Source organism: Mytilus californianus, unplaced genomic scaffold, assembly GCF_021869535.1.
Source record: "Mytilus californianus isolate M0D057914Y unplaced genomic scaffold, xbMytCali1.0.p SCAF_3, whole genome shotgun sequence".
Classification (NCBI taxonomy): domain Eukaryota; kingdom Metazoa; phylum Mollusca; class Bivalvia; order Mytilida; family Mytilidae; genus Mytilus; species Mytilus californianus.
In genome coordinates, this window is record NW_026262679.1 from 108995183 (window position 1) to 109022702 (window position 27520).

General features: G+C 32.5%; 3 protein-coding genes across 3 annotated transcripts in view; 2 read left to right on the forward strand and 1 right to left on the reverse strand.

The window, feature by feature from the left end:
• The window catches only part of LOC127733716 (helicase POLQ-like), a 31598-nt gene extending 22062 nt beyond the window's left edge, over nucleotides 1-9536 (forward strand). The window contains exons 16-18 of the mRNA XM_052243030.1: nucleotides 6598-6711; nucleotides 6972-7106; nucleotides 9019-9536. Coding sequence (XP_052098990.1) covers nucleotides 6598-6711; nucleotides 6972-7106; nucleotides 9019-9180 — 411 coding nt within the window. The 3' untranslated portion in view covers nucleotides 9181-9536. The remainder of the gene's footprint in view (nucleotides 1-6597; nucleotides 6712-6971; nucleotides 7107-9018) is intronic.
• Nucleotides 1657-4893, reverse strand: LOC127735754 (complement C1q-like protein 3). The gene is made up of 3 exons (XM_052246043.1): nucleotides 4753-4893; nucleotides 3946-3996; nucleotides 1657-2078 (listed from the first exon to the last, which is right to left on the reverse strand). Exons 1-3 carry the CDS (start codon nucleotides 4838-4840, stop codon nucleotides 1672-1674), a joined length of 546 nt encoding a protein of 181 aa, XP_052102003.1. The 5' UTR covers nucleotides 4841-4893; the 3' UTR covers nucleotides 1657-1671.
• An 11242-nt stretch (nucleotides 9537-20778) lies between the features above and the next one.
• Nucleotides 20779-23142, forward strand: LOC127735753 (alpha-D-galactose-binding lectin-like). Its single transcript, XM_052246042.1, has 2 exons — nucleotides 20779-21553; nucleotides 22868-23142. The coding sequence occupies exons 1-2, from the start codon at nucleotides 20779-20781 to the stop codon at nucleotides 23011-23013; spliced, it is 921 nt and encodes a 306-aa protein (XP_052102002.1). The 3' UTR covers nucleotides 23014-23142.
• The last annotated feature ends 4378 nt before the right edge of the window (nucleotides 23143-27520 follow it).

Consider the following 27520-nt stretch of genomic DNA (forward strand, 5'->3'; position numbering starts at 1 on the left):
TCATCATGATTTATCAACTAAATAAATACTAGTACTTGTATATGAAAATAAATTCATAATAACAATTTTCATATGTTGCTACTGATGACAAAATGGAGGACAAGTTCGACATTGGCATTTTTCCCGTCTGCCATTCTGGGGTGATATTCCTTGATTGTTTGGCGAAGGCACTTCCTGTCACCTATGTACAATAACTAGAGAACCACTCAACTAATGCTTTTCAAATTTTTATATATTGTTCCTGATGATAAAATGGTGGTCAAGTGTGATATTTAAGATTTCCACTTGTGCCATTTAGGAGTTAAGTATAAAAAGAAGATGTGGTATGAATGCCAATGAGACAACTCTCCACAAGAAAACAACAATGAGCAAATCCCATACCGCATAGTCAGGTATAAAAGACCCCGAAATGACAAATGTAAAACAATTCAAACTAGAAAACTAACAGCCTAATTTATGTACAGAATAATGAACAAAAAACAAATATGTAACACAGCAACAAATGACAACCACTGAATTACAGGTTCCTGACTTGGGACAGGCACATACAGAATGTGGCGGGGTTAAACTAGTTTGAAGGCGCCAACCCTCCCCTAACCTGGGACAGTGGTGTAACAGTACAACATAAGAACAAACTATAAAAATCAGTTGAAAAAGGCTTAACCCATCAGATGGATACAAATAGAAATACATCTAACAAAAACACAAAGTGGACGTGGACGGGTACTTGTACATCCCAACAACAAAAAGACACTTAGCACAGATCTGAGAGTACTCGCAGTTACTGACAGCTAGTTCAAAGCCAATAACAACTTATCATGCATCTAAGACTAAATTATCAATCAGTACACATAAGGTCTTGATTGATTTGAAAATTGTGCTCTTTTAATCTTTGTGATATCTTCAGAATACTTGATTCAGTCCTTTTCAAATTTAAGTATGTTCTTTCTCAAGACAAAAAGGAGGTCAGGTTTTGTTTAGATGATTTCATTTTAGCGGCTTAGGAGACATTGTCATTGATAGCTTTAACAATGACACTTATTAATGTAAGAACAACACAGCTTGTTGTCAATATGGCATCCCCTTGCTTGTTTTGATTGGCTGCTGTCTTATTGATGTACACCACACATCTCCTTTTATTCATAATACATACATATAGCAAGAAAACCCAGGGTACAGGACCGAAAATAATATAGCCTAGCTTACCTATCACGAGAAATCTACCAGCATTTGAAATCACTTTTGTGTGTATCAAAAAGACCAAATGATTGCTTCATAAATTTACCAAAAAAATGTCCACAACAGAAAATATAATTGTCAATGGAAAGTAATTGACTGTTATTTGCTAATCTTTAATCTAGTTTTAATATGTGTTGACATCACAATAAAGTTAACTACAACAACAACAAGGCACAGTACCTCCAATTATTATTGCATATTTATTTGTTTATAATAAGTACCAGCGAACTAAAAAGTTAAAATTTTGTATGATGCCTTTTGGTACTTTGACTTGACCTTAAGCTCTAACCTTGACAATAATTTATGAAATTGTAACTAATAGCTTAGATGGCTACATAGCCTTCAATCAACAACTAGCAAGAACTAGAAGGCCTATACAGAAACAGATCTTCCTCTGATCGTAATGATAAATCAATGAAAATTTAATATCATTTATTGAGAAATCAGATTGCCTGAAAATGTGCTGTAATGATATGAGCCGCTAAAAACAGTGTAACTGGAAATAGTCTTTACAGCTATTTGATCCCCTTTCTGTAAATCCAATACCATACTGAGTGTCCCTGTCTGATGAGTTGAACCTTTTATATACACACTGGATACTCTGGTATTATTGTGCCAAATACTGACAGCCAAGGATTTTCCATTATTACTCGTAACAACTGAAGAGAATTGATATACTCCAGCAATAGGTGCAGTAAATATACCAGTGCTTGGATTGTAGCCATTTAGTTTGTTAGTAAAAACTTTGTCGAACTTTATTATATCATTTGTTGAAAGAGATTTTGAATTTGTTAAGCCAGCTGAAAAAGCAGGTATCTTGAACAGTGCACAGCCTTTATCTGCAAAAGTAATGCATATATATATATAATCGTTAAATATTGAGCCTATTTAAAATACAATATGTGATTGAAAAAATCTTTGAAAGTTGGTTTTTAATAAAGATTGTTGGTTTTTACAATGTTTTTGTAAAGTACTTTTACTAGACCATTGATATTTTTGTCATATTTTTATTATGATGTGAGCTTTTTAAAATATGTGCCGAAGTAGAGTTTTGTATTCATTTCATGGGACAATAATCAGGTAAAAGATTTGGTTTTAAGTAGTTTACCACAAAGTTTTGGTCACATCAGGATGAAATTTAGTGCACATTTCAAAATAAATACCAAATTAGTGTTATAACCCAGATTTTGAAGTTGATTGGGAATGTGATTGTGTGAGTGGGGTATGGTGTTCTATGGACACATAGTGGATTTTTTTAATAAAAAAAACTGTTTATGAGTTACTGAATATGAATTCTGTGCAATTATTGAAAGGATGTTAGTTATGATGTCCTCAAATAAAAAAAAAATCATCGAAATAAACTTTTTTTCCATTCTGAACACACTTGATAACATGAACATTAACCAATCGATGGGCATTTTGACAATAAATGTCTCTTCAGTGATGCTCATGGCCAAAGTGATTCAAAATCCAAACCTTATTTAAAAAATGAAGAGCTGATATACCAAAAAGGACAAAAAGTGTACTGTATAGTCAAAGCCAGGCAAGGAATCCGAGCTTGCATGAGGGAGATATATTCCTAGATTTTAAATAATTTTTAAAACTTTTTAACAGCAATTTTTAATAACACAATATCCGTATTTTCATGCCAATAGTGAAGAACTGGCTACTGGGCTGGTGATACCCTTGGGGACTAACAGTCCACCAACAGAGGTAGTGACCCAGTGGTATATTAATATCATGAACATGAATGGTACTACCATTTGACTGCAGCAGATAAATTTCTCTCGAGGCTAAACTATTAGAAAATCAAAACCTTATTGTTTAGAAATAAATAATTTCTTGCTTGAGATTTGACAATAACACAATATAAATGTATTACAAAATTGTTGCCAATACTTTCTCCACAGCCCCAATATACAGAAAACCCTTCTGAAGTATACATTTTTAGCAAATTTGGCAGGGGTTTACTTGACCACGGTTTACCTGCCAGGTGTGGAGGCACAGGGATTATTGCTGCATATCAAAGCAAGGGAAACTCAAGTTAGCTTCCAGAAACCAATATTTTCCAAAAGTTTCAATACCTTGAACTTTGACCTAATGATTTAAAAAAACCAATAGGCATCTTTCCCTTTTCTATATCATCCATCTGCATAAAAGAGGGACGAAAGATACCAGAGGGACAGTCAAACTCATAGATCGAAAACAAACTGACAACGCCATGGCCAAAAATAAAAAGACAAACAGACAAATAATAGTACAGATGACACAATAAGTTTCATACCAATCTAGTAAGGGAAATTCAAAATCATTTTAAAAAAAATAATATCAGTGACCTTAATCTTTGACCTTGAAATTAATAGACTCAAGTTATAATTTGGAAATCATTTGTTTTGGACACACAGACAGACTGAAGGACCGATGGATGAACAATTGACAACTATATGCTTTTGAATTTTTTTCAAGGAGCATAAGGAATGATGGATATGGCGCTGAATAAATGCTCCTAAATTTTAGCTTTTTGTTCATCATATAATTAGTTTAGGACTGATGAGCCCCTTGGTTTTCTTATTTGAACATTGAAATACCCATCAAAATGTAGAATAAAAATCCTGTAACATATTCCTAGGTTAAACAGATATATGTTTTAAGTGTTGATACATTTTAAATGAAAATGGTTTAATATATCAAATATTTTAACCTTACCTGAATCTTTCTTTAACAACACTTCAACTAGATCCTTGAGAAGTGAACCCTCTGAAATAAAATAATTGTAAATATAATGAAATATTTTATGTTTAGAAAATGATAAAATTTGTATTATAGTCTTTGTCCACAAGTTCACTGACAAGTATTAAAAGTTTGGTATAAGTATTGAACACTTTTCCTTAACTTTAATGCAAACAAACTTTAATATTTTATAGCCAAACAACTTCCTATATGTCCTCATTACTTGTGTTAACATTGGAAACAATTTGAAAACAGACCATGATGATGATGATGGATGACTGCTTAACGTCCAGCAGAATACTAAATGCATATTAAGGATGAGAACATGTTAGTTTAATATTAACCCTGCTTTGTACTAGACCCACATACTCAGTGGGATTTTTTACGTGCTAGTTCACAAGGTAACTCTGCAGGAAGACATATCACCCTACCCAGACACATTATTCTGACTCCGAGCTGACCAGACTTTGCTCTTACTCCTTAATGCCAAGTGCTTAGCGGAGAAGCAGCAAATACCAATTTTAAAGGCTTTCCTTTAACCTCCCTATTTGAAAAGAGAAATATTTAAGCTTTTGCATTGAATTATGATGTGTTATTGTTGGGAGAAATTATAGTTTCTTTGAATGTTTTTTACTATTTTGTTTTGCTATTTTAATTTTAAGACATTGATGAAAGAAATAAAAGATACAATATCATAGTGAAAAAAATCTTATTTAAATATTGAACCTTATGTGTTAATTCAACTTTGCATATATTCTAACAAAAAACCATCAAATTATTTACCTAGTTTAACATCACAAGATCCCATGATCATCTCTCCACATAAAACCAATGTAAGAACAGAGATGCTGTACATTATTGCTAGATTCATGATGTATTTAAAGGGAAGTAACTCTGGATACTTGTAATATTTCAATTATTTAGTATTCTTTTATATACTTGTATTTAATATAACATCACAAAGCCTTTGGAAACGACTTGAAATTTAATATGTTTAATGAGTTTTTGTCACACCAACATTTCTGATAAAAGAATCAATTTAATTCTGGATAACTTCCAAAATGTTAACAGTTTATATCTGTATGTAATAATAAATGGTCCAAGAAAAAATGCAAATGATCCCAAAATAAATCATTAACATTTAAGCTTTTCTTTTTTACCTCACCTGGCCCAAAGGACCATTGTAAGCTATTGCCATCACTTGACATCCATTATTTGTCTTCCATCAAGGTCCACTTACTTTAACAAAAATCTTCTCCTCTGAAACTACTTTGACCAATTGGAACCAAACTTGACCAACATGATCCTTTGGGATTATTTAATTTTGAAATGTGTTTAAGGTTTCGACATGCAAATCAACATGGTAATCACTAATATCCTAAAAAACATTATTGAAAGAGAAAATCTAACAGGGTCAAAAATATTCAGAATGTTATAATCTTTCTACTTTCCATTTTGACCAAATTTGTCCTGCAGGAGTTACTGCCTTTTACTTAATTTTTTAGGTTTGGCTATAATCCTGAAAATTATAATAGATAGAGTGGATCTTTACATAGCAAATGGGATCAGTAATATTGATTGATTGATTGTTGCTTGGCTAGTGACAATACAAGTTCTACAAATAAGTTTACATACTCAAAATTATCATTCAAGTTCTCAAAGGAATTATGACCCTTAAAGGATAACTTTACCAATTTTGGGTGAGTTTTGCTATAATTTTGAAAAGTATTTAAAAAACAGAGACATTTTTACATAGCGAAGTTGATCAGCTAGACAAGATCTACAACTAAGGCAACATGGTCAGAATTGTCAGTCTATTCTTATAGGAGTTATTGCCCTTTAATGTCAATTTTGTAACCATTGCTACATTTTTGGCCAACACTCAAGTAGATAGAAATAAACTGTTTACAGCAAAATAAGATCTACAAAAAAGAAAAAAAATGACAGAAATCTTCAGTCAACTTCTTATTCTTATTATTGCCCTTCAATAAAAGGTAATAACAAATTTTTGGTAATATTGGATACTATTAGTGATAGAAGGAAACCTTAAACAATAAAATTTATCATTCTTTTAAGTCAAATAACCTAAATAATAAGTGAAAAATGCTGAGCAAGACAAATTTTTAGTCCACTTAGTTTTTATTCAACACAAATATTCTTGCTGCATTGCATAATTTTTAAGTAAAAGAGCCAGGTTAGCAACAAGGGCACCTTGAAGACTATAGTTCAAGTATCCCATGTGATTTGTACATTTAACCATCCTATTGTTTTAAATTCTGATATTGAATGTGAACTTGGTTCGGATCTGTTGTCCTGAATGAGTCGTTGTGAATGTTATGAACTTTCATCAGATATAGTGGGAAAGCAGCCCACATGGTCATGATAGGTTAGATTTACTTTATAAGTCCCAATTCAAACAATTATAAGCAGTTTATTTCCTTATACACAGTCATGTGAATGCCCTTGTAGGATAGATCTTACTACTGGAAGGTTGAAAGACAAACAATTATCTTTTTACATCCCATCTATTCTTCGTGACTTACATAAAAACTGTGAATTCACCTTTTAGAATTACAATGTATATGAAAAAGAAGTAGTTTATATTAAAACATAGACATATATTTTAAGGAATTGGAAGAGTTTTGGGCTTACCAGGATTTACTAGGAAATTTTGTAAAAAGACTATCATATTGTGTCACAACAGAGTTAATTCCTTTGATGGAAATTCCTGGAGTCAAATTGGTAAGTTCTTGCATATTTTATTTTCAGTTGATAGGATGCCTGAGATTGCTTTGCTATCTGTTATTCAATTTTTTGTGTGCGACAGAACTCCAATGAGAAAATAGTATATAATTGTCTAATGTGACAATAAGTTAACACAAAATATAAAGATATAATACCAATTTAAATGTGAAATTGTAAGTCGTGAATTCATTCTCAAAAGAACATTGTGAGATCTGTTAAAAATCAGTTCATCATTTACTATCAGATATTTTTTGTAGGGAAGAGCCAAACAGCTTCATTCCAGTGGATATAAAACACTGTCACATGTGGCACATGCTGATCCAGTCAACATTGTTAAAAATATAAAACAGATATCCAAAAAGGCTGCTACACAGATTGTCATTTCTGCAAAGGTAAATTATGCTGTAGCAAAACTCCATCTAGAGTTGAGCAACAAGTTTCAAAACATTGAAATCTCTGCTTATACAACATATTTCAATCTCATTTAAATGTACACTCTGAATAGAAGTGATTTTTGTATAAAATAATGCCTGTCATTGTTTTTAAAAACAGTACAAAGATCTAAAAAACAAAATGTTTAACCACATTAACCTAATGTTTTATACACATAAATAGATATTTTTAATTTGGCTATTTAATGGTCCCGTGTAAAATTATATTAAAAAGAAAATAATTCATTACACATTGCTATTGTGTAGTATGTGATCAACATCATATTTCTAACTTTTCTACTTTATTTTAAGACAAATAACTGAGATATCATCTTATATTAAATAAGAAGATGTGGTATGAGTGCCAATTAGAAAACTATCCATCCAAGTCACAATGTGTAAAAAGTAAACAATTATAGGTCAAAGTACGGCCTTCAACACAGAGCCTTGGCTCACACCGAACAGCAAGCTATAAAGGGTCCCAAAAAGACTAGTGTAAAACAGTTCAAACAGGAAAACCAATGATCTAATCTATATAAAAAACGAGAAATGAGAAACACTTATGAACCACACCAACAAACGACAACCACTGAACAACAGGCTCCTGACTTAGGACAGGTGCATAAAAATGCAGCGGGTTATGTATTTATATCTCATGTGAAATATGATATAATATATTCCTGAATCACTTCATACTACTGCATTGAACTAGGCATAAACAATAAGTTTGTTTCCCAACCACAAGTAACATTCTTCTTGTTTTACAGAGTGTTAATTTGTACTTTGAAATATAGTTTTCATTGTACAAGTATTAGTAACTGTGATTCAGAAATTATGTCTGCTACAACTCGGAGGAGAGTACATAGAATGCCTGGTGTCAGTACATGCATTCACATGTCTCCATTGCTAGCACTCACACTGTAAAAGTTCTTAAAGGAATCTTAAAAGAGGGACCTTTATTGCCGAGTGGTCTAAGTAGATCATCCACTGTATCACTAGCCTGTCAACACTGAGGTTGTGATTTCAAACCCCACATATGGTAGGTGTGTTTGACTCAAATCTTAATTAACTAGGATTGTCAGTACTCCTGATGAAAGTCGTTGTTTCACTTTGGGCACTCTGGCTTCCTCCACAATAAAAATTTACCGCCACAATATAGCCAATAATGCTGAAAGTGTCGTTTTTCAGGAAGTATTTTCATCAGAAATGCTAAAAATCTAAAAATTGAAAGCCAGCAATGTATAACTACTTGAAACAAAACTTTACAACAAAATGATTTCAGATTCTCAATGAAAATACTTCATCTCTTTCACACCAATATTTAAAGGAATCAGTATATTGAACTTTTGATATCAATGTATGTGCCTTTAGCTTATGGGTTCTAGTATCATAACTGTTTATGGCCAGTAATTAAGGAATATTAGTGCACAATCTAAAACATGAAGTAAATTTTAATTTACATATTAAAATGTCATATTCAGGTCTGCTGTTAATATACTATTAGATGAAATTGGGACAGATAACCAATTTGATAAAGTAAAGACCTTCATTTGCTTTACTCACTGATTTGTTGCATGAATATCACAATGTCTGGGATCCTGTGTCAATTCATGCCCTGATCATGAGTGGAGAAAATATCTTTTACATCTTGTTGCAAAATATCGTTTCAAATGATAAAACTTGATCATATCTAAATTTAAATGACACGATCTCCTCATACTGAGCCTATTTAAAATCCAAAATGTCATAAAATTACCTATACTTCACATCAATTCATGTATTGTAACAAAACACTTACACGTCACATTAGGATGCATGAAATCACATTTTTATTTGAACCAGATTTTCATATTTTGTTTGTGACATGTTTTAGGTTCTTTTGAATGAAAAAGCAGAAGCATTGAGGGAAGAAGTTGAAGAACTTATAAATGTACCTGAAGGAAGTGTTTCCGTGACAACAATTAGTTCCCAAAAATCTGACATTCTACCTCCTACCCCTGATGGTGCAAACTTCTCACAGGAATCAGTTACATAATGTTGTCTAAATGACATGATAGTGTTGAAGCTGAAAATTATGCCCTTTTCAAGTGTTTTTATAATGTGCAATCATCAATTGGGAAATATTGATATTAAATTTAAAATTTAATATACATGTATATAAAGTATTTCATGTTGGTGGCATTTTACTTAAGATAAATTATGATGTCTTCAACCTGAGGATATAGTGTTATTACTTGGTAATTCTGTATTGGCTCAGTTAAAGATGCTGACTCATAATTCCATTCATTCTGTAAACTTGTTGTTCATTTATAAATTCAGTAATGAAAAAATATGTATCCTCATGTTATTATAAGGTTTACAATATTAATAAAATGGATCATATCTGTTAAATGATGGAGGAATATCTATTTCAAAAAATTATCATTCTGTACACAAATCAGCTCTCACAGATAGGACTTAGTGGCTGAGGGGTCTAAGTAGTTCATCTACTCATCTACTGTATCACTAGCCTGTCAACACTGAGGTGTGAGTTTGGACCCTGCACATGGCAGGTACATTCAACTCCTATCTTGATTGACTAGGATTGCCAGGTTTCCTGCTGAAGGTCGGTTGTTTTCTCCGGGCACTCAGGTTTCCTCCACGAATAAATATTTCCTGCCACAAAAAAGCCATTTGCACTGAAAGTGATGTTAAACACCAGATAATCAACCAATCTCTTGGAGACTAGAATTCCATAATACAAAAATGGGATATCAATAAAGGAAAACACCTAGACACATAGACATTAGAGTACGACAATCATTTAACCCCTATTTGATCTTTTTTTCAACAAAGCCATCTTGACCTAAGACATCTTTGTCAAAATATATGCATCCATTTGGAATAATTCCGGATAAAGCATGCATTTTACTCTTTCAGTAAATTTTAGATGCCTATATGATAGTTGCTATTGAAAACATTGAATGCGTTCAGCACAAATAAGTGCACTTAATTAAAGAGAACAACCATTCAAGAGAAGTAGGTACTATATATTGGCTGCTCAACGAATCCAACCTTCTAACACTACAGGATTAAATGTATGTAATCTTTGTATTTTGCTTTGGCTATCGCTCAAATAAGTCAATGGTCACTCCCATCTATCTTCAAAGTTAAGAACAAAAGCCATATCAGAACAGCCTTAATTTTAAATGGACAGGATTGTTGCTGGGATATTTGGAATATATCTGTGCTCGTCTGTTGCACAGATATTCCATGACTGTCAAGCAAATCAGATGCCTTCCTTAAAACTTTCGGAAAGACAACTCAATCATCACCAAAAGAAACTCTTTGATCAATAGCTTCTATGTAAGCAGGAACCCGCTATCAAGGAAATCTTTATAGCAAATACAAGTTCCGGAATATCGTATTAAAAAACACATCACAGATACATAAATATCAGACATCATTTTTTATGCTAGATGTGGGTTTCGTCTACAAAAGACTCATCAGTCATGATGGAATCAAAAGAGTTAAAAGGCCAAAGCAAGTACGAGTTTGGAGAGCATTGAGGATACAAAAACTGCTGGAGGTAGATCAACTGGGAGATATATACTTCATATGAAGACGCTGCAGAACTGTTGCTAGAAACTGAAACTTCACAATAGGAAAGCTTAAATCATCTGTTTTGTCGTAAAGTTTACTTCAACCATATCTCATTGTCAACTTCTAGCGATACATGTAATTATATAAGTTAAGATATAAATAAATTCATCATAGATACCAGGATTAAAATTGTGTATGCCAGACGCGCTTTTCGACTTCAAAAGATTCATCAGTGACTCGAATCAGAAAAGGCCAAATAAGTACGAAGTTGAGGAGCATTGAGGACCCAAAATTCCGAAAGGTTTTGCCAAATACAGCTAAGGTAATGTATTCTTGGAGCAGAAAATCCTTAGTATTTCGAAAAATTCTCAGTTTCATATACAATTAATTCATAATTATGACCAAATCAATTATAACTCATGTCAACACAAGAGTGCTAACTAATGGGTGGTGATGACATATTTTTTAAGTTTGGAGGACGTGTGTTTCAACAAACAATCTGCCTTTCCAACTGTGCTCCTCTTCATGCCGACTTGTACCATTATTCCTATGAAGCTGACTTCATACAGGAGTTTCTAAGGAAGAATGAAAAGAAGCTACGATTATCCCTTAACTACACTTTCCGCTATATAGATGATGTCCTCTCACTAAAAAGTAAAATAACAAAAATACCGAACTCCAAGGGAAATTCAAAACGGAAATTCCTTTATAAAATGGCAAAATCAAAAGCTCAAACACATCTAACGAATGGAAAACTGTCATATTCCTGACTTGGTACAGGCATTTCCTTATGTAGAAAATGTTGGATTAAACCTGGTTTTAAAGCTAGCTAAACCTCTCACTTGTATGGCAGTCGAATAGAATTCCATTATAATGACAACAATGTGTGAGCAAAACAAACAGACATAATAGGTAAAACATTCAATGAAAGTGTGTTGAAAGCATCTATCCCATCGCGATTGAAATTAAGGATACAAGAGATACAGTTAAAGACTTCCTCATATCTTGACTCACATCTAGAAATTGACAATGAGGGTCTGTTGAGAACAAACTTTACAACAAAAAAGATGATTTCAGCTTCCCAATTGTGAACGTTACATTTCTTTGTAGCAACATTCCAGCAGCACCTGCATATGGAGTATATATCTCAGAGTTGGTACGATATTCCAGGGTTTGCATTTTCTATCATGATTTCCTTGATAGAGGGTTGCTGTTAACAAGGAAGCTATTAAACCAAGAGTTCCAAGTGATGAAGTTGAAATCATCCCTCCAATCACGAGTTGGTTGACCTTAATGGAATATCTGTTTCACAGATGACGACGGATATGTTCCAATTGTCGTAATTCAATCCCGTCCCCTTTTCCACGTATGTTACCTACCGAATTAGACTTATCACCTGGTTTGTACTTACATGAGCAACACGACGCGTGCCATATGTGGAGCAGGATATGCTTACTCTTCCAAAGCACTTGAGATCATCCCCAGTTTTTGGTGAAGTTCGTGTTGCTCAGTCTTCAGTTTTCAATGTTGTGTTTTGTATACTATTGTCTGTCTTTTGGTCTTTTGCAATGGCGTTGTCAGTTTATTTTTCGACTTATGAGTTTGAATGTCCCTTTGGTATTTGTTGCCTCTCTTTTGTCGTTATCAACTGAGGATTTGATTGTTGTAATTAACCGTTATACGGTTTTCCTTTAATTCCACACTGATAGTGAAAACTCGTAAAATATACTAACAGTTCTATAATTCAATGAATATAATTGTCAATATTTAAACTAACATCGTGGTTTGTGAATTTGGGTTCTATACAATGTTTTAATGCAGGTGAACTGGATCGAACTCACGGCTTCTCGCACTCGAGGCAAGCATTCTACCTCAAGACCCACAGAGAAAATAAATGTTTTTAACAATATAATATAAAGTGCATGATTTTGTAAATGAATCATTTATTTATGTATATTTTAACAAGGGAAAGATATTTGATATATCAACATAACTTTTCCGAAACTGCAACATTATCAAGAAAAAAGTTGACGTAATTTTAAAATATTTACATTTGAAAAAAATGGTAAATATCTTTGTCTTGTATATGTGACTGGATTACACGAAATGTAAAACAGGCTAAATGTATAATGATATTTGAAAAGTAGGTTCCTATTTTGTGTAATCAACTAAAAATCAATGGTATTATACACAGACACTCAACATATTGAAGTTGCACACCTTATATAATTGAATTGTTAGGGGATATTTCGCACAAGTTTTCACTAGGGAACATATTCTCTCTTCACAAAACAAAAGAAGGTACCTATTCGAAAATGCTAAAAAAAAAAAGCAGCCAACTATGTGGTGGTGGTATGACGTAAATACTACACGGAACTTCATAAGAATGATATAATAAATTCTTCTGCACTCCGGTTCATGCGCTTCAGAGAGTCATATAGTAAACAATCCTATCATTGCCACTTCTCAGAGTAGGGCCTCTTCTGAACATTTGAAGGTCCCCACGATGTATTGGTTACCTAAACTACAAACGAAAAACCCGTAAAATATCGTTTCATCTCGGCCTCTAGTAAGTTTTCTACTTCTAATCTTTCGGTTCTTTTAACTAGTTCCTTAACTACCATCAAAGAACTTATTATTAATTTTTGTAATAAAACATAGGAAAATAGTGGAATTAACTATTTTTGAAGTGTAAAAATTCTTTGGATATTTTAAATAAATTGCGTGCTTTTGCTGGTCCTTTCGACTCGGTTGACAGTTTTAATTTTTCAACTCCTTATCCTACACTTCCACACAGTCATATAAAAAGAAATTTCCAAATTAATCAAATTGTCGTTTGAAAAATCTAATTGCAAAATTTTTTTGCTGCAACTCATATGAAGTTTTTTCTCTAATGAGAAAGGTAAATATACTAGATATACTTACTGGTGGTATGATGAGATCATTAAAGCTGTAAATTTTCTTACTGACAACATTTATGTACGTTTCGGCAATAAAGTATATTGACAGGTCGTAAGTATTTCTATAGGGACCAATTGCACTCCTTAAATTGCAGACTTTTTTCCTGTACTGTTATGAATCACGGTTTATGGCCAAACTCAGTAAAGACCCGTCTAAATTCTATTTAATTGATAAATTCAACAATACTTACCGTTATTTTTCAACAATACTTACCGTTATTTCGATGAATTTTTTTCGTTTAATAATCAAGAATTCTCTAAATATACCACCAACATTTACCAAAAACAACTTATTTAAAATATATCAAATATTAACAGTAATAGCTAATGTCCTTTCCTAGATTTAGATTTTTCAGTTTTACACGGGAACTTCTACACAAAAATTTACGATCTAAAGGTAGATTTCTCGATCCTTATTTTTCATTTTCTTTTTGTGGACGGTGGTGTTCCTTTGACACCGTCTTACTGTGTATATATATCCCAACTCGTTCGCTATGCCTGTGTCTGTAGTGACGTTTTTGGATTTCAATGAATGTGATCTATGTATCACTGGTAAATTCTTAAGTTGGAGATTTCGTTACTACAAATTTCTTAATATCTTTACTAAATATTTCCTGTATACAAAGATTTAATTTGGAAATTTGGCTGTACCCGAAAAAAAACGTTTTTGAAACAAGATAGCACATCCTAATTTGTACGGTGATGTTGTTTACCGAGCCCGGAAATTTAGATACGATCCAGGTAAACTTTTCGATCCTTATGTATTATTTATGTATTCAAATTCTATGATTTTTTACAACCATTCAAAGCATGTCTCTGTTCTGTATAATACTGGAATGCAGTTCACTATACTTTGCATATATCATCTAGAACTGTCGGTGTACACAGAATGTCTTGCTTTCTTGAATACTAGTATGTTAAATAAACTTTTTCTCAAAGGTTACCAATTCATAACTGTAATTATATCTTTCATTATCTTACCTCCTATACATTCTAGGAATATCATTGGTTAAAAGCGACCGCGTGGAAACCGTGTATATTTCATATGGGGTTAGTAGGCGTGGTTTATTTCAATACACGGTTAGTAGTGGTGTTGCGTCCCTTTATAAAAACAACACGAAAAATCTGAAACGTTTCGCCCCGACAACAGACGAAGAAATTGATGATGAACGATTGAAATAAATGCAGAAAACACATTAAAAGCTAACAAGTTGTTATTGTCACTAGCACACAATGTAACTAATAATATTGTTTTAATTGGTATAAATATAGATTTTGTTATCAGTAAATTTAAACAATACTAAATATGATTGTTATACAGATATGCACATTCACGATTCGACAATCTCTCGATACCTATATTTTGGCATTGCACAAGGTTGTGTTTTTCTCTGACTGTTAATGACGTCTTTAAACTAAATCCGTTGCATATGTACTGATTGATATTTTAGTCTAAGATCATGATTCATTTATTTGTTGTTATTGGCTTTGAAAAGCTGTCAATAACTGCGAGTACTCTCAGATCTGTACTTTGTGTTTTTTGAGGGATGTATGAATTCCCTGCCACGTCCGGTCTGTGGGGGTTAAGCGCCAGTAAACATGTTAAACCTGCCACATTCTGTATTTGCCTGTCCCAATTCAATGGTTGTCGTTTGTTGCTGTATATCATATTTGTTTTTCGTTTATGGTTTTGTACATAAATCAGGCCGTTAGTTTTCTCGTTTGAATTGTGTTACATTTGTCATATTCTGGCCTTTTATAGCTTACAATGCGGTATGGGTTTTGCTCATTGTTGAAGTCCGTGACCTATAGTTGTTAACCTCTACGTCATTTGTTCTCTGGTGTTGAGTTGGCTCATTGACAATCATACCACATCTTCTTATTGATATAAAACATCAATACATGTATATGTTACAATAAATGTGTATAATTAGGGATTATGTATAATCACCAAAATTTTCAGGAAATATGCATAATCACTAGAAAAAATATCAAGGATTATACATAATAACTGGAATGAAGAGACAATTGATAAAAGTTAAATAATTTATTCTTCGTATTTAAACATCTTTAGAAACATGAACAATGTTAAGCACAATACCCTAATATAAATCATTTATTTTTACAAACGACATTGTAAATTCGGATGGCATCTACTATTGCGCATTTCTCAATCAATCATTTTCAAATGCTCTCCTTTTCGTTTTTTTTTTTGCAACAACATTCACTTTAAAAAAACCTTGCCCATTCACATATTGAATGTAATTTTACCGTTGAAGAGAAAATAAATGTTCATTAGGGACTGGTCATTTGTAACCCGAAGGGGAGGGGGAGGAAAATAAGGGGGGCCTTGAAGATTTTGGGGCATTGAAAGGGGGGTGTCCAATTTTTCAATACTTCAGATGGGGGAGCATTGAAAAATTTTGGTGACCCACACCCACCTCTTCTCCATACAATAAAAAGTATATTTTTTGGCACAAGAGACATCAATTTTTTTCGCCACGCTACGCTCGGCTAAATTGTTAAGATTCAAATCCTAAGTTTCAACATATTCTTCCAAGAATGCATTTTTATTTAAAGTTCATTTACCAACTTCTTTAATAAACGATATATATGAACAATGTGCTGAAATTGAATGAAGGTGTGGTAAATGTCCATGAGACCATAACAGGCTTATTCCTTTATCCCCTTCTGACGGTGTTATAATACATTTCACAACTTGGCCGCTATGCCCGTGTCTGTTGTTGATTTTAGATTTCAGTGATTATAATTTATGTATAACTATTAAATTAAAAGGCACCACATATTAATTAAAACCTTTACCAATTTCTTTCATATATATAAAGATTTGGTCCGAAAGTTTGGCTGCACCTGTAGAATTCTTATTACAAACGTGATATCCCATCCTCATTTTACGGTGATGATGTTTATAAAGCCCGTAAATTTAGACACATTTCATGTAAACGAATTGATCCTTTGAATACAGTTATTCTTAAAACCAGGTTATCAATTTAACACAGTAGTTAAATCTTTTTAAAATTTGTTTTATAGGACTATTAACATTGTTTTTGGTTTGAAAAATTAAAACATAATTGACTATATGTTGCTATATATGTACAGTTATAATAACTTATGATACTACATCCTGTAGATGTTGTTTACTTATATTTTGGCATTGCACAAGGTCCTGCGTTTCTTAGACTGTTTATGACGTCTTTACACTAAATCCGTTGGATGTGAACTGGTTGATACTTTAGTCTGGAAAAATGATTTATTAGTTGTAATTGGCATTGAACTAACTTTCAGTAACTGTGAGTACTGTTTTTTTCGGTGCTTCGTGTCTTTTTTTTAGTGCATCTTACCGATCTTTTGAGTTCCAAATTGCAACTGAATTTTAAAGTTTGTTCGTGTGTTATGGTGTAACACCGCTGTCCCAGGTTAAAGGAGGGTGGAGTTCTCACTTACATGTTTAACTCTGCCATATTCTATATGTGCCTGTCCTTAGTCAGGAGCCTGAGTACAGTGGTTGTCGTTGGTTCAGGTCTGTCATACATGTATTTATGTTTTTCGAAAATTGTTTTGTTAGAAATTAGTTTTTCTCGTTTGAATTGTTTAACATTTTTCATGTCGGCCCTTTTATAGCTGACAAAACAGTATGATATTTTCTCATTGTTGAGGCCGTACGGTGGCCTATAATTGCTTACTACCCCTTCATTTTACCTCTGTTGAAGGCTGTACGGTGGCCTATAATTGCTTACTACCACGTGTTTTTTTTTTAACTCTGTTGGATAGCTTCGGCAATAATACCACATCTCCTCATTTTATATATATCCAAAAAAAGTTTCCTTAAGTCACAATAAACTCATCATAGATACAAGGATTGAAATTTTGTATGCCAGACGCGCGCTCGTCTACAAAAGACACATCAGTGACGCTCGAATCAAAAACGTTAAAAAGGCCAAATAAAGTACAAAGTTGAAGAGCATTGAGGACCCAAAATTCCTTTAAGTTTTGCCAAATACAGCTAAGGTAACAACTTCTCCCATTTTAAGCTCTAGATCCACTACTGAAGCAATATTTTATTGAATGATAATAATATAAATATAAATTATATGCATGTATTTTTGTTATAAAAAATAAAAGTATCGAGAATTTTTTTTGGGGGGAGGGGGTTCTTGAATTTATTTTATTTTCTGAAGGTGGGGACATGAAAAAAATCAGAGAAATTCCACTGTTTCCTCCCATCCCCCCAATGAAAGAAAATGACCAGTCCCTTAGAAACTTAATTCTGAAGTGCCAAAAAAATTAATCAGCCACCTAAAACTGATATCTTGTGTAGGATCCAAGCAAAATTCTATGTTTCGTAGCCAGGCAATATAATTTTCAGTTCGTTCATGAACAATGGCCATCAAACTTTGGGATCTCCCTTTTAGCGATCAAATGCGGAATGTGTATCAAAACATTACAGCCAATGTTTGCCTCCTTTAAATTGTGTTCAATCTGTCAAGCATGCGTTGGTTGACATAGTCTAACGTTAGATTTTGTCAGGTTGGACTTTCACGGTTTTGAATTTACCTTGGAGTTCGGTATTCTTTGTAAATATTTTTTTTCATAGCAAATCTTTTATAAGTATGTTTTGATTAAATCTGAGAAGAAAGGAAGGTATGACAGGTGGTAAAAGACAGGACGGACGCCCGGTACTTCTGGCGTACAAAATTGTTATCCTGGTATCTTTGATGAGTTTAACCACACATTCTCCTGTTCCTGTGAATAGTGAATATGAATCACATTCAAAACAGGGAATAATTTTAGGTTTGATTGTTCTTTAAAACTATTTTCGTCAATACCGGTAATTTATATAGAGTAGGTATACTAAGCACGTCCTTTATTTCTATAACAAATGTTATTTTTTTCTCACGATATCTTAGTTGACATTATCTATGACCAACTTATAAAATCAGGAAATACTTTAATAGACAATATCCTATTCTATTGGACATCAACATAAAGTAACATTAAGTATATTTCTGTATTGTTAAATTAAGTATTTTTGAACATATGACTAAGAATATTTTATACCCATAGTGTTTTAGACCTTTTAAATACAAACCAGGTAAGACGTATCTGTTTTCGTACATCAGAAAAAAAAGTTTATATAACTAATACATTTTTACGCATCGCGATTGTTGCAATTTGGTGTGAAGTCTATTTACATATCTACAATCTTCACAAGTAAACCGATTTTGATCTTGATATCATCTGAAGTCTGAACAATAAGTTATTTAATCATATTCAGTAAATTTTCAGACTGATCTGCTGCGGTAAATTCAGCACATTTCGCTTGCAGTCGATTCAGTACTGTTCAGTGTCTTTTCAGTATTTTGTTGATGTGTACAGCTAAATAACAAGTACTAAACAGTCTGAACATAGACTACACATTTTTTAATTGACTGCAAGCGAATCTTTTAAACAGTACTGAATTTACCGCAGTGGATAAGATTGCCCAAGAGACTTAATGATTAAAAATTATTGTGCAGTCTTTTTAAGAGCTCTTGAGATCACATTGACCGTTCCAGATCAAAACTGGAAAACTAGTGCATGCAGCTAAGGAAAATTTATGTTACTAGTTAACTTATAAACATATCATTGGATAATAATTGTATATTTTATTTCAATATTTAACAATTATGAATTACATTGTATCTCTAACATAACATTCCTCACATATATACTCCTGAATACGAAATTAACACTCTGATCAGCGATTAAGTTATAATGGAAAGCCCCGATCTTACTATTTATATCTTTAAAAAACAGACTCTTCTATTTATCTGAAATATTGAGATTTCTTTTTCCTTCATCCTCATCAAAATTGAAGACTACACACAGATTACACAAAATATGTAGAGCCTTTGTAGATTTTGCTGGATAATCTTCCGGAAGTTGCTTACAAATAGATACCTGCTTTTGTTTTGTGCCCCAAGAGAGAATATGTTCCCTAGTGAAAACATGTGCGGAATATTCTTAAATAATTCAATAATACCAGGTGTACAACCTTAATATGTTGAATGTCTGTGTACAATATCTTGATTTTAGTTGAACACTGTAGGTTGATAACACAAAATGGGTACCAACTTTTTAAATATCATTATACATCTAGCCTGTTTTACATTTCGTGTAATCCAGTCACAAATGGAAGAAAAAGATATTTACCATTTTTTTAAATGTATATATTTTTAAATTATGCCAATTTTTTTCTTGATAATTTTGCAGTTTAGGAAAAGTTATGTTGATATATCAAATATCTTCCCCTTGTTAATACATTGAAATATATATATATATATAAATGATTCATTTACAAAATCATGCACTTTACATTATATAGTTAAAAACATTTATTTTTCTGTAGGTGTTGAGGTAGCATGCTTGCCTCGTATGCGAGAAGCCGTGGGTTCGATCCACGGCTGGGTAAAACCAAAGACTTGAAAACTGGTATTTCCTTCTACTCCGCTAAGTAGGAACAAAGACTGGTCGGACCGGAGTCTGAATGATGTGTCCGGGTATGGTGACATGTCTTTATATGGACTGTTATTTCGTGAGCTAGCAAGTGTAAAATACGCGCAGCGTGTCGCAGTAGTAAATATCAAGGTTCATTATCTGATCATACCACATTAACATGCTCTTTTCTTGAATATACAATTACCACTGGAAATTAAACAACCATCCATCATCATAATCATTTTTTATTACTCGTTCTAGTCATAGAGTTATATGACTGAATTCTGAAAATCATGTACATTTTTTAAAAGCCTCATTACTTTGGAACGCATTAATATTTTTTAACATGTTTTTCTGCATTAAGGTCCAGTTTAGCTTTAAATTTTTCTTTTAGTTGTATACACTACACTATACTTAGATCTTTACAATGTGATCTATCGGTAAGCTACTTTCTTGGTACAATTTTGTTTCTTTTGTTTGGTTGCTGTCTCTGTTACGTTTCTTTAACATTATATAAAAGTAGTTAACTTCCTTTAAAGGTTATCCAGTTGTTTTCAATTGTAATGATCAAGTGATTTAGAATGATCTAATTTATGTGTTTTATATATACTTCAGATTATAGGGTTTTGATCATGGCAACATTTGTTATTAAACACAAGTCCAGCGGTAAATTTTTCCATCCTTACATGGGCCATGCAAATCCGGCCAACAATACCCAGATAGTTCTATACGACGAAACACACGAAAGGATGCATTTTACATTTGACCTTGTAGATGGGCAATGGGGTTACATACAACACGTAACCAGTGGCAAAATAATACACCCTTATGGCGGCAGTATGCACCCAGGAAATAATACTGATCTGGTCCTACATCAGGATCGTCATGGAGGCGCCCTCTTTTGCATCGATAGTGCAAATGACGTCATAATTCACAAAGGAGGAAAATTCGCTCATCCAAAAGGCGGCAGCCATAACCCAGGAAATCAAACTGTGGTATGTCTCCATCAGGATCAACATTATGCGATGAAGTTTGAATGTGTATCTCCGTACAATACCAGCGAAGAAGTTCTAGTGTACGGTAAACCAACCTTAACTGGAAAGTGGAAAATTGTCAATATGGTAATTGATCCGGCAGCAGAGCACAAGCAGACTATCCAATACAAAGTTGGAAAGTCCAGAACTGAAAGTATTACCTCATCTTTCTCGTTTAAATGGGAAATGACAGTAGGAGCAACAGCTGGTGTAAATTATTTGTTTGGATCTGCAAGTGTTTCCTCGTCAATGTCAACATCTTTATCAACTATGTTCCAAAGATCTTCTTCAGCAACATGGTTGGACGAAACAACAGTTACACGAGAGATAAAAGGTTGATTTAACATTTATTGAGTTCACCTGTACAGGTTTCCACTATCGGTGTGGAACTAAAGGAAGACATTATTACGGTCAATTACAACAATCAAATCCTCAATAATAACGCCAAAAGATAGGTGGAAGATACCAAAGGGACATTCAAACTCATAAGTCGAAAATAAACTGACAACGCCATTGCAAAATACGAAAAAGACCAACAGACAGTATACAAAACACAACATTGAAAACCAAAGACTGAGCAACACAAATCCCCTCAAAATCCAGGGGTAATCTGAGGTGCTCCGGAATGGTAAGCAAATCCTGCTCTATATGTGACACCCGTAGTGTTGCTCATGTAAGTACAAACTTAGAGAATTGATTTCAAATTCACCACTTAGAACTCTTGGTTAAATAGCTTTTTTTTAACAGCAACCCTCTGTCACTCTACGAATGTTTATTGAGAGGATATTATCTATGTAGCGGACAGTGAAGTTAAAAGATAATGCTAGCTTCTTTTCGTTCTTCCTAAGAAGCTCCTGTACGAAATCAGCTTCATATGAATAATGGAACAAGCAAGACAAGGGGCACAGTTGGTTCCCATGGGAATACTGATTGGTAGTTTTAAAACACGTCCTCTAAATGTAACAAATATGTCATCACCAACCCATTTGTCAGCACTTTTGTGTTGACATGAATTATACTTGATATGGTCATAATTATAAATTAATTGTTGATGAAAATTTTAATTTTTCGAAATACTACGGATTTTTACTCCAGGAATACTATACCGTAGCTGTATTTAGTAAAACCTTTCGTAATTTTGAGTCCTCAATGCTCTTTAACTTCGTACTTTATTTGGCCTTTTTAACTTTTTTGATTCGAGCACACTGCTGTGTTGTTTGTATCCGAAACGCGCATCTGGCGTACAAAATTTTAATCCTGGTATATATAATGAGTTTATTGTCAATCAGGAAATCAAACATCTTGTAAATGTAAATTACAGAGAATATTTTGTTTGAATCAGAGTGACAAATCTACAGATACAATACTACTCAAATTGATTTCAAGGAACAAATACAATTGAAATTAAATATATTTTCTTATATTGTGACGACTAGAACTCAATACGGACTTTCCCCTAAAATTGAGAACTTATATATATGCCACCCATCAATTGTGTAAGAATATTGTTTTAAAATCTATTTTCATTTCGTTAATACAGCTGTACATGACAAGGAATTAATTGACTACAACATAATAATGCATTAAAAGCTTTAAGTACATCTATAATAGTTTTGTTATAAGTGACAAAAACGTCTTTCTTTTTCAGTTTTACCTGGAGAAACTGTAGTCACGTGGCAATTTATATTTGCATGTGAACAGCATGGACACAGGGCCGAATTTAATAGCAACATTCTAGCCGATAGTCGCAGTCCAAATGATGTTCCTGGCGAAATTGCTGGAGCAGGATTTTAGAAGGATAAATTTTAGTTTTAAAGTTTATGATTTATATTATTATGTATTTCTAATCATTGTTTTAAAATAACTACAGATTTATTATAGATTCAATTTTCAAATACATATGAATAAATATCTTTTTGAATTCACGTTACCATTTTACATAAAGCAACTTCTGTTGTTGTAGGATATTTGTTATTCAAAATATCCAGTTTTGTTATTATTATTCAATATTTCTTTGTTTACTTATTTTTGGTGTTGTACTATTTTGATATATATATATATATATATGTGACAATATGATGTTGTTCCCATTCGTTCCGTTGGTTGATAATCTATCGTTTAATTTTGTCAGTTTTCATAGACGTACCCTTTTGAATTTACCTTAGAGTACGGTATTTGCTTTAATACTTTAATAGAGGCAGTAATAAAGTTTCGGGAAATCGCAATATAAAATGAAAAAAACACATATTCGACGATTTAAAAGTTTTAAATATTATTTGTAAATATCTAATTGATTGCATATATTGAAGTATGAATGCTGCAGATTTTCTTCCAGCTCAGTTGTTAGTACTGAACAAACCTTTCTAAAATTATCCGATCATAAAGTTAGAAGCTATTAAGAAACTATGTTTCAACTCCCTTGGATACATTTGGCTATTATCTTTATCTTTCTTGGTGATATAGCTCTAAAACTGTTTGGTTCCTATACATCCGTGGCTTCCTTATGAAGGTAAATTCAGAAAAAGCGATTCAGATGCTTGAATTTAATAAAGTGTTGTTTTCATTGTTTTTCTAATCTTAATAGTTCACAAGTGTTCAATCCTCATTTTTCTCGATCAAAAGGCACATTGTAGAGGAATGTAACATATGAATCAGATAAAAAAAAATGACTTTATTTACCGTTTTATACGAAGTAGAGACGATTAGTAGAATAATAATTGAAAAGAGTGAAAAAAATTATTCGGAGTTCATGATGGTAAGCTCAAATACGATAGCTGTTCAAACTGACACCGTCCGATTCTGATTTATTATCCGCAATACTCCCGCGTAGATTCCATACAACAACAGTATTGACCGTGTATCTCTGCACAAAGTGATAACTATAAACAAACTTATTTTCGTATTTATCCATTTCTTGTCGATGTAGCAATTCGCTATCTTTAACGATGTATTCACATTTGAAAAGATTCTAGTTTGACGATTCGTATCTACGACATTTGTCGTCTAAGAGCAGTTATTGTTGAAAATGCTTATATTCAAAGTGGCGCCTCATTTTGTACGTAAGGAAATTTATAGGATGTGTCTCCTAACAACGTCAATGCGTTTCTTTGCATGTTCAAATAGTGCAATTTTTTTAACAAAACATTAAAAGTACATGTTCATCTCTTTTTATCTTCATGTCGAAGTTGAACAAAACCGGCTTTAATCATAACAAACTAACATTTTATCAATCTAAAACCCGTATGAAGTGAGCAGCGTGTTGAGTTTCAGTTTCAATTGGAAATAATTTTGGCTTTAAATCAATTTTGGCACAGCCCTTTCAAATTTGACATCTATGATGTCCAAGGCAGCTACAAAACTTGTCTTCTTAATATGTTCATAATAACATAAACACATTTTCACCCAGTTTTATCTTTATATGAATACAAATAAAGAAGAAAATTGAAAATTGTTAATTTCATTTGATGGAATTTACCAGTCTATTGGGACGTATTTTTGTTTGGGGCACGCCGGGAGTGAAATTAATTTCATTTTTTATCGTAATTTAAAGCGCGTCGATGACAGTTCTGCAAACCTTATAACCAACTTAAAATAAGAGAAGAAAACGAACAGACGTCCAGATCTTTTTCGTATTCATTAGTTAAAATTTCTATGGTATAGGCCGATATAAATTTCTGATATTTTATATGTTAAATGTGCTAAAAGTGGATCGTATTATAATGCTTTTCTGTGAAATATGTTTTTAAACAAACATATATAACTGATACTGTGGTGTCAGACAATATATGTACGCTTTCAGACTTGTTAATTCTAGCAAACATTTCCCCTCTTGGATTGTGTTAATATGTGTATTATTCTTTGACAACACCCCGTGAAGGTGTGGTTAATTCACGGTAATTAAAAAAATGATATAATAACAATAAGAAAAGGTTAAAATGAAATAATTGATTAATTTGACAATTAAATTGAAAGTAACGTATACAAATTCAGAAATAAACAATTTAAATGAACCTCGGGAACCTAGTATTAAACTAAATGTGTCAAGAAAAGTTATAAAAAAAGCATTCAGTAATTTGGTGCATCATATGCGCTTTTCACTAACTTCATCGTAAACGCTGTACTCCAATTATTTGAAACTTCGCCATGTATAAATGCTTGATTTATATGAACTAAGAAAAAAATTCAGAAACTATCTTAGGTCAACTTTACCTAATTGAAATGAAACCGAAAACAAAAGACAAAATAAAATTGAATATTATTTCGACTCTTTGTGTATTGAACTTGTGACGTGTCCGTCTTTTATAAGTCACCAAAATACTTTTTTTTTAGCAAAATGCCGATGTTTATCCCAATAATAGAATAAATTATAAATACAAGATTAATTTATAATAAAGTTTCATTTATAGCTTAAAGTTTACGAAATAAATTCGTGATCAAATGGTGCCAATTTTGCTCATCCGATTAACTCACATTTTTGTTTTCATATGATTGGAGAGTATTTTTTATAACAAGTTTTGTATAAGATCGCTAGTCTCATACTATCATTGCTAAATTATCTAGTTCAGAGAGTGAAAGTACTGAGGGTTTCCATTCCCTCAAGTAAAGAAGATTTCGTCAAGAAATAGTCATATAATTGAGATAACAATAAAAATGTAAATCAAGTTTGTATGTTTTTGAATCAAACATGAAAAACAAAAACGTATTGGTAAATAATTCATTATGCTTCTACAATTTCAAAGAAAACAAGCTGTCAAATATGCTTCATGGTGCCTTCTTACGATTCAAAATTTATAGATCTTCATTGAACAATGGTAATAAAAAAGATTTTTGTACTTTTGAATGAAAAGATGTAACAAAAAGACTGAGAAGTTTCTCTTATATGTTTGCAAACAAAAGAACTTTTAGTTGTTTCGATCAGTAACTTTCTATCCGTTTACCTTATGTTGACTTTCTGACATTTGTGTGCAATAAATATATGTCTTATGTCTTATGTCAAATTTAAATATCGATATGCTAACCAAAATCAGTCCTACGATTTGCAATATGTCCGAATTTGTTGATATCGGGTAAATACTTATTCGTTTCCAAATTTAAGCGTAAAGAAATGTATAAATATATTCCTTTCATTTCTATTTTCAGCTAACTTTTAATGCCGATCATTTGCATTCATTTTAGTAAATGTATCACTTGGCTACCACATCGTCAATGAACGGGACTTCTGACCTAACTATGCAAATGACACACGTTGACGTCCCGCCGTCTATGACGTAACGTTCGCGCCAAATTTGATTAATTCTAGTTTTTCTGTCTCTGGGTTAAAAACGTCTTATATTTGAATACCTGTAGGTTTCTTCCAAAAGAAAGTTCTACCTACACTCTGTAAAAAATATGTCAATTTTCCAAATTTCAATAAAACCTTTTTGAATAATAAAAATTACGTTGCTTTCACGTTACACTTTGTGTCCGGACTTCTCCCAGAATTTCTCGATTCGGACTAAGACCGGGGATAAATTCGATATCTACGTTCATATCCGTAGATATAGGTCGCCTAAGGATATACTTGGGTACTTAAGGGTGTTAAAATACCCATATCTACGGATATGAACGTAGATAACTTATAATATCTATGATTGTATGCATATTTCTTACGAATAAACATAATATCAATTTTTAATTTTTTTGCGAAGTTTCCCCTTAAACTTTAAAATTGATACTTAAAAAATACTTCCTATCAATGTCATTGTATTCAGATACAATCACAACCTACATATATATTTATATGGTAATGGCTGTTGTAGTCCACTATTATATAAAACTGTATATATTTTAAAGGGGCATTAGCAGTCAAATCCATGTTCACCGATTTGACTCAAATTCTCATTTTTTATTTTTAAAATTCTAAAACGTATATCCAAATCATAAAACGTCTTAAATAAACAATTTACAATGCATGGATTCGATACTATGTATCAGCATTTCGTGTCTATTTTAGTCTAGACGCCATCTATTTAACCATCGAGGGGACCTCCGAAGACTACTGTCGGTCATATAACCAGATATAAACATAAATATAGAATATGGTTTTTTCTAGGTCTGTTTGATTTCATATTATACAGTGGGATATCCAGTGAACGAAAACAAGAGAAAATTCACTCTTCTTATAGAGTCGAGAAAATCATTAATAAAACAATGACGGTGACGATACTGATCAAAAGTTATTTCCAAATAATAATTGTTCATTTTAAATAAACTAATTGTTAAACTGTGTTATTAGAAATATACATGTAAATACACGATGTTT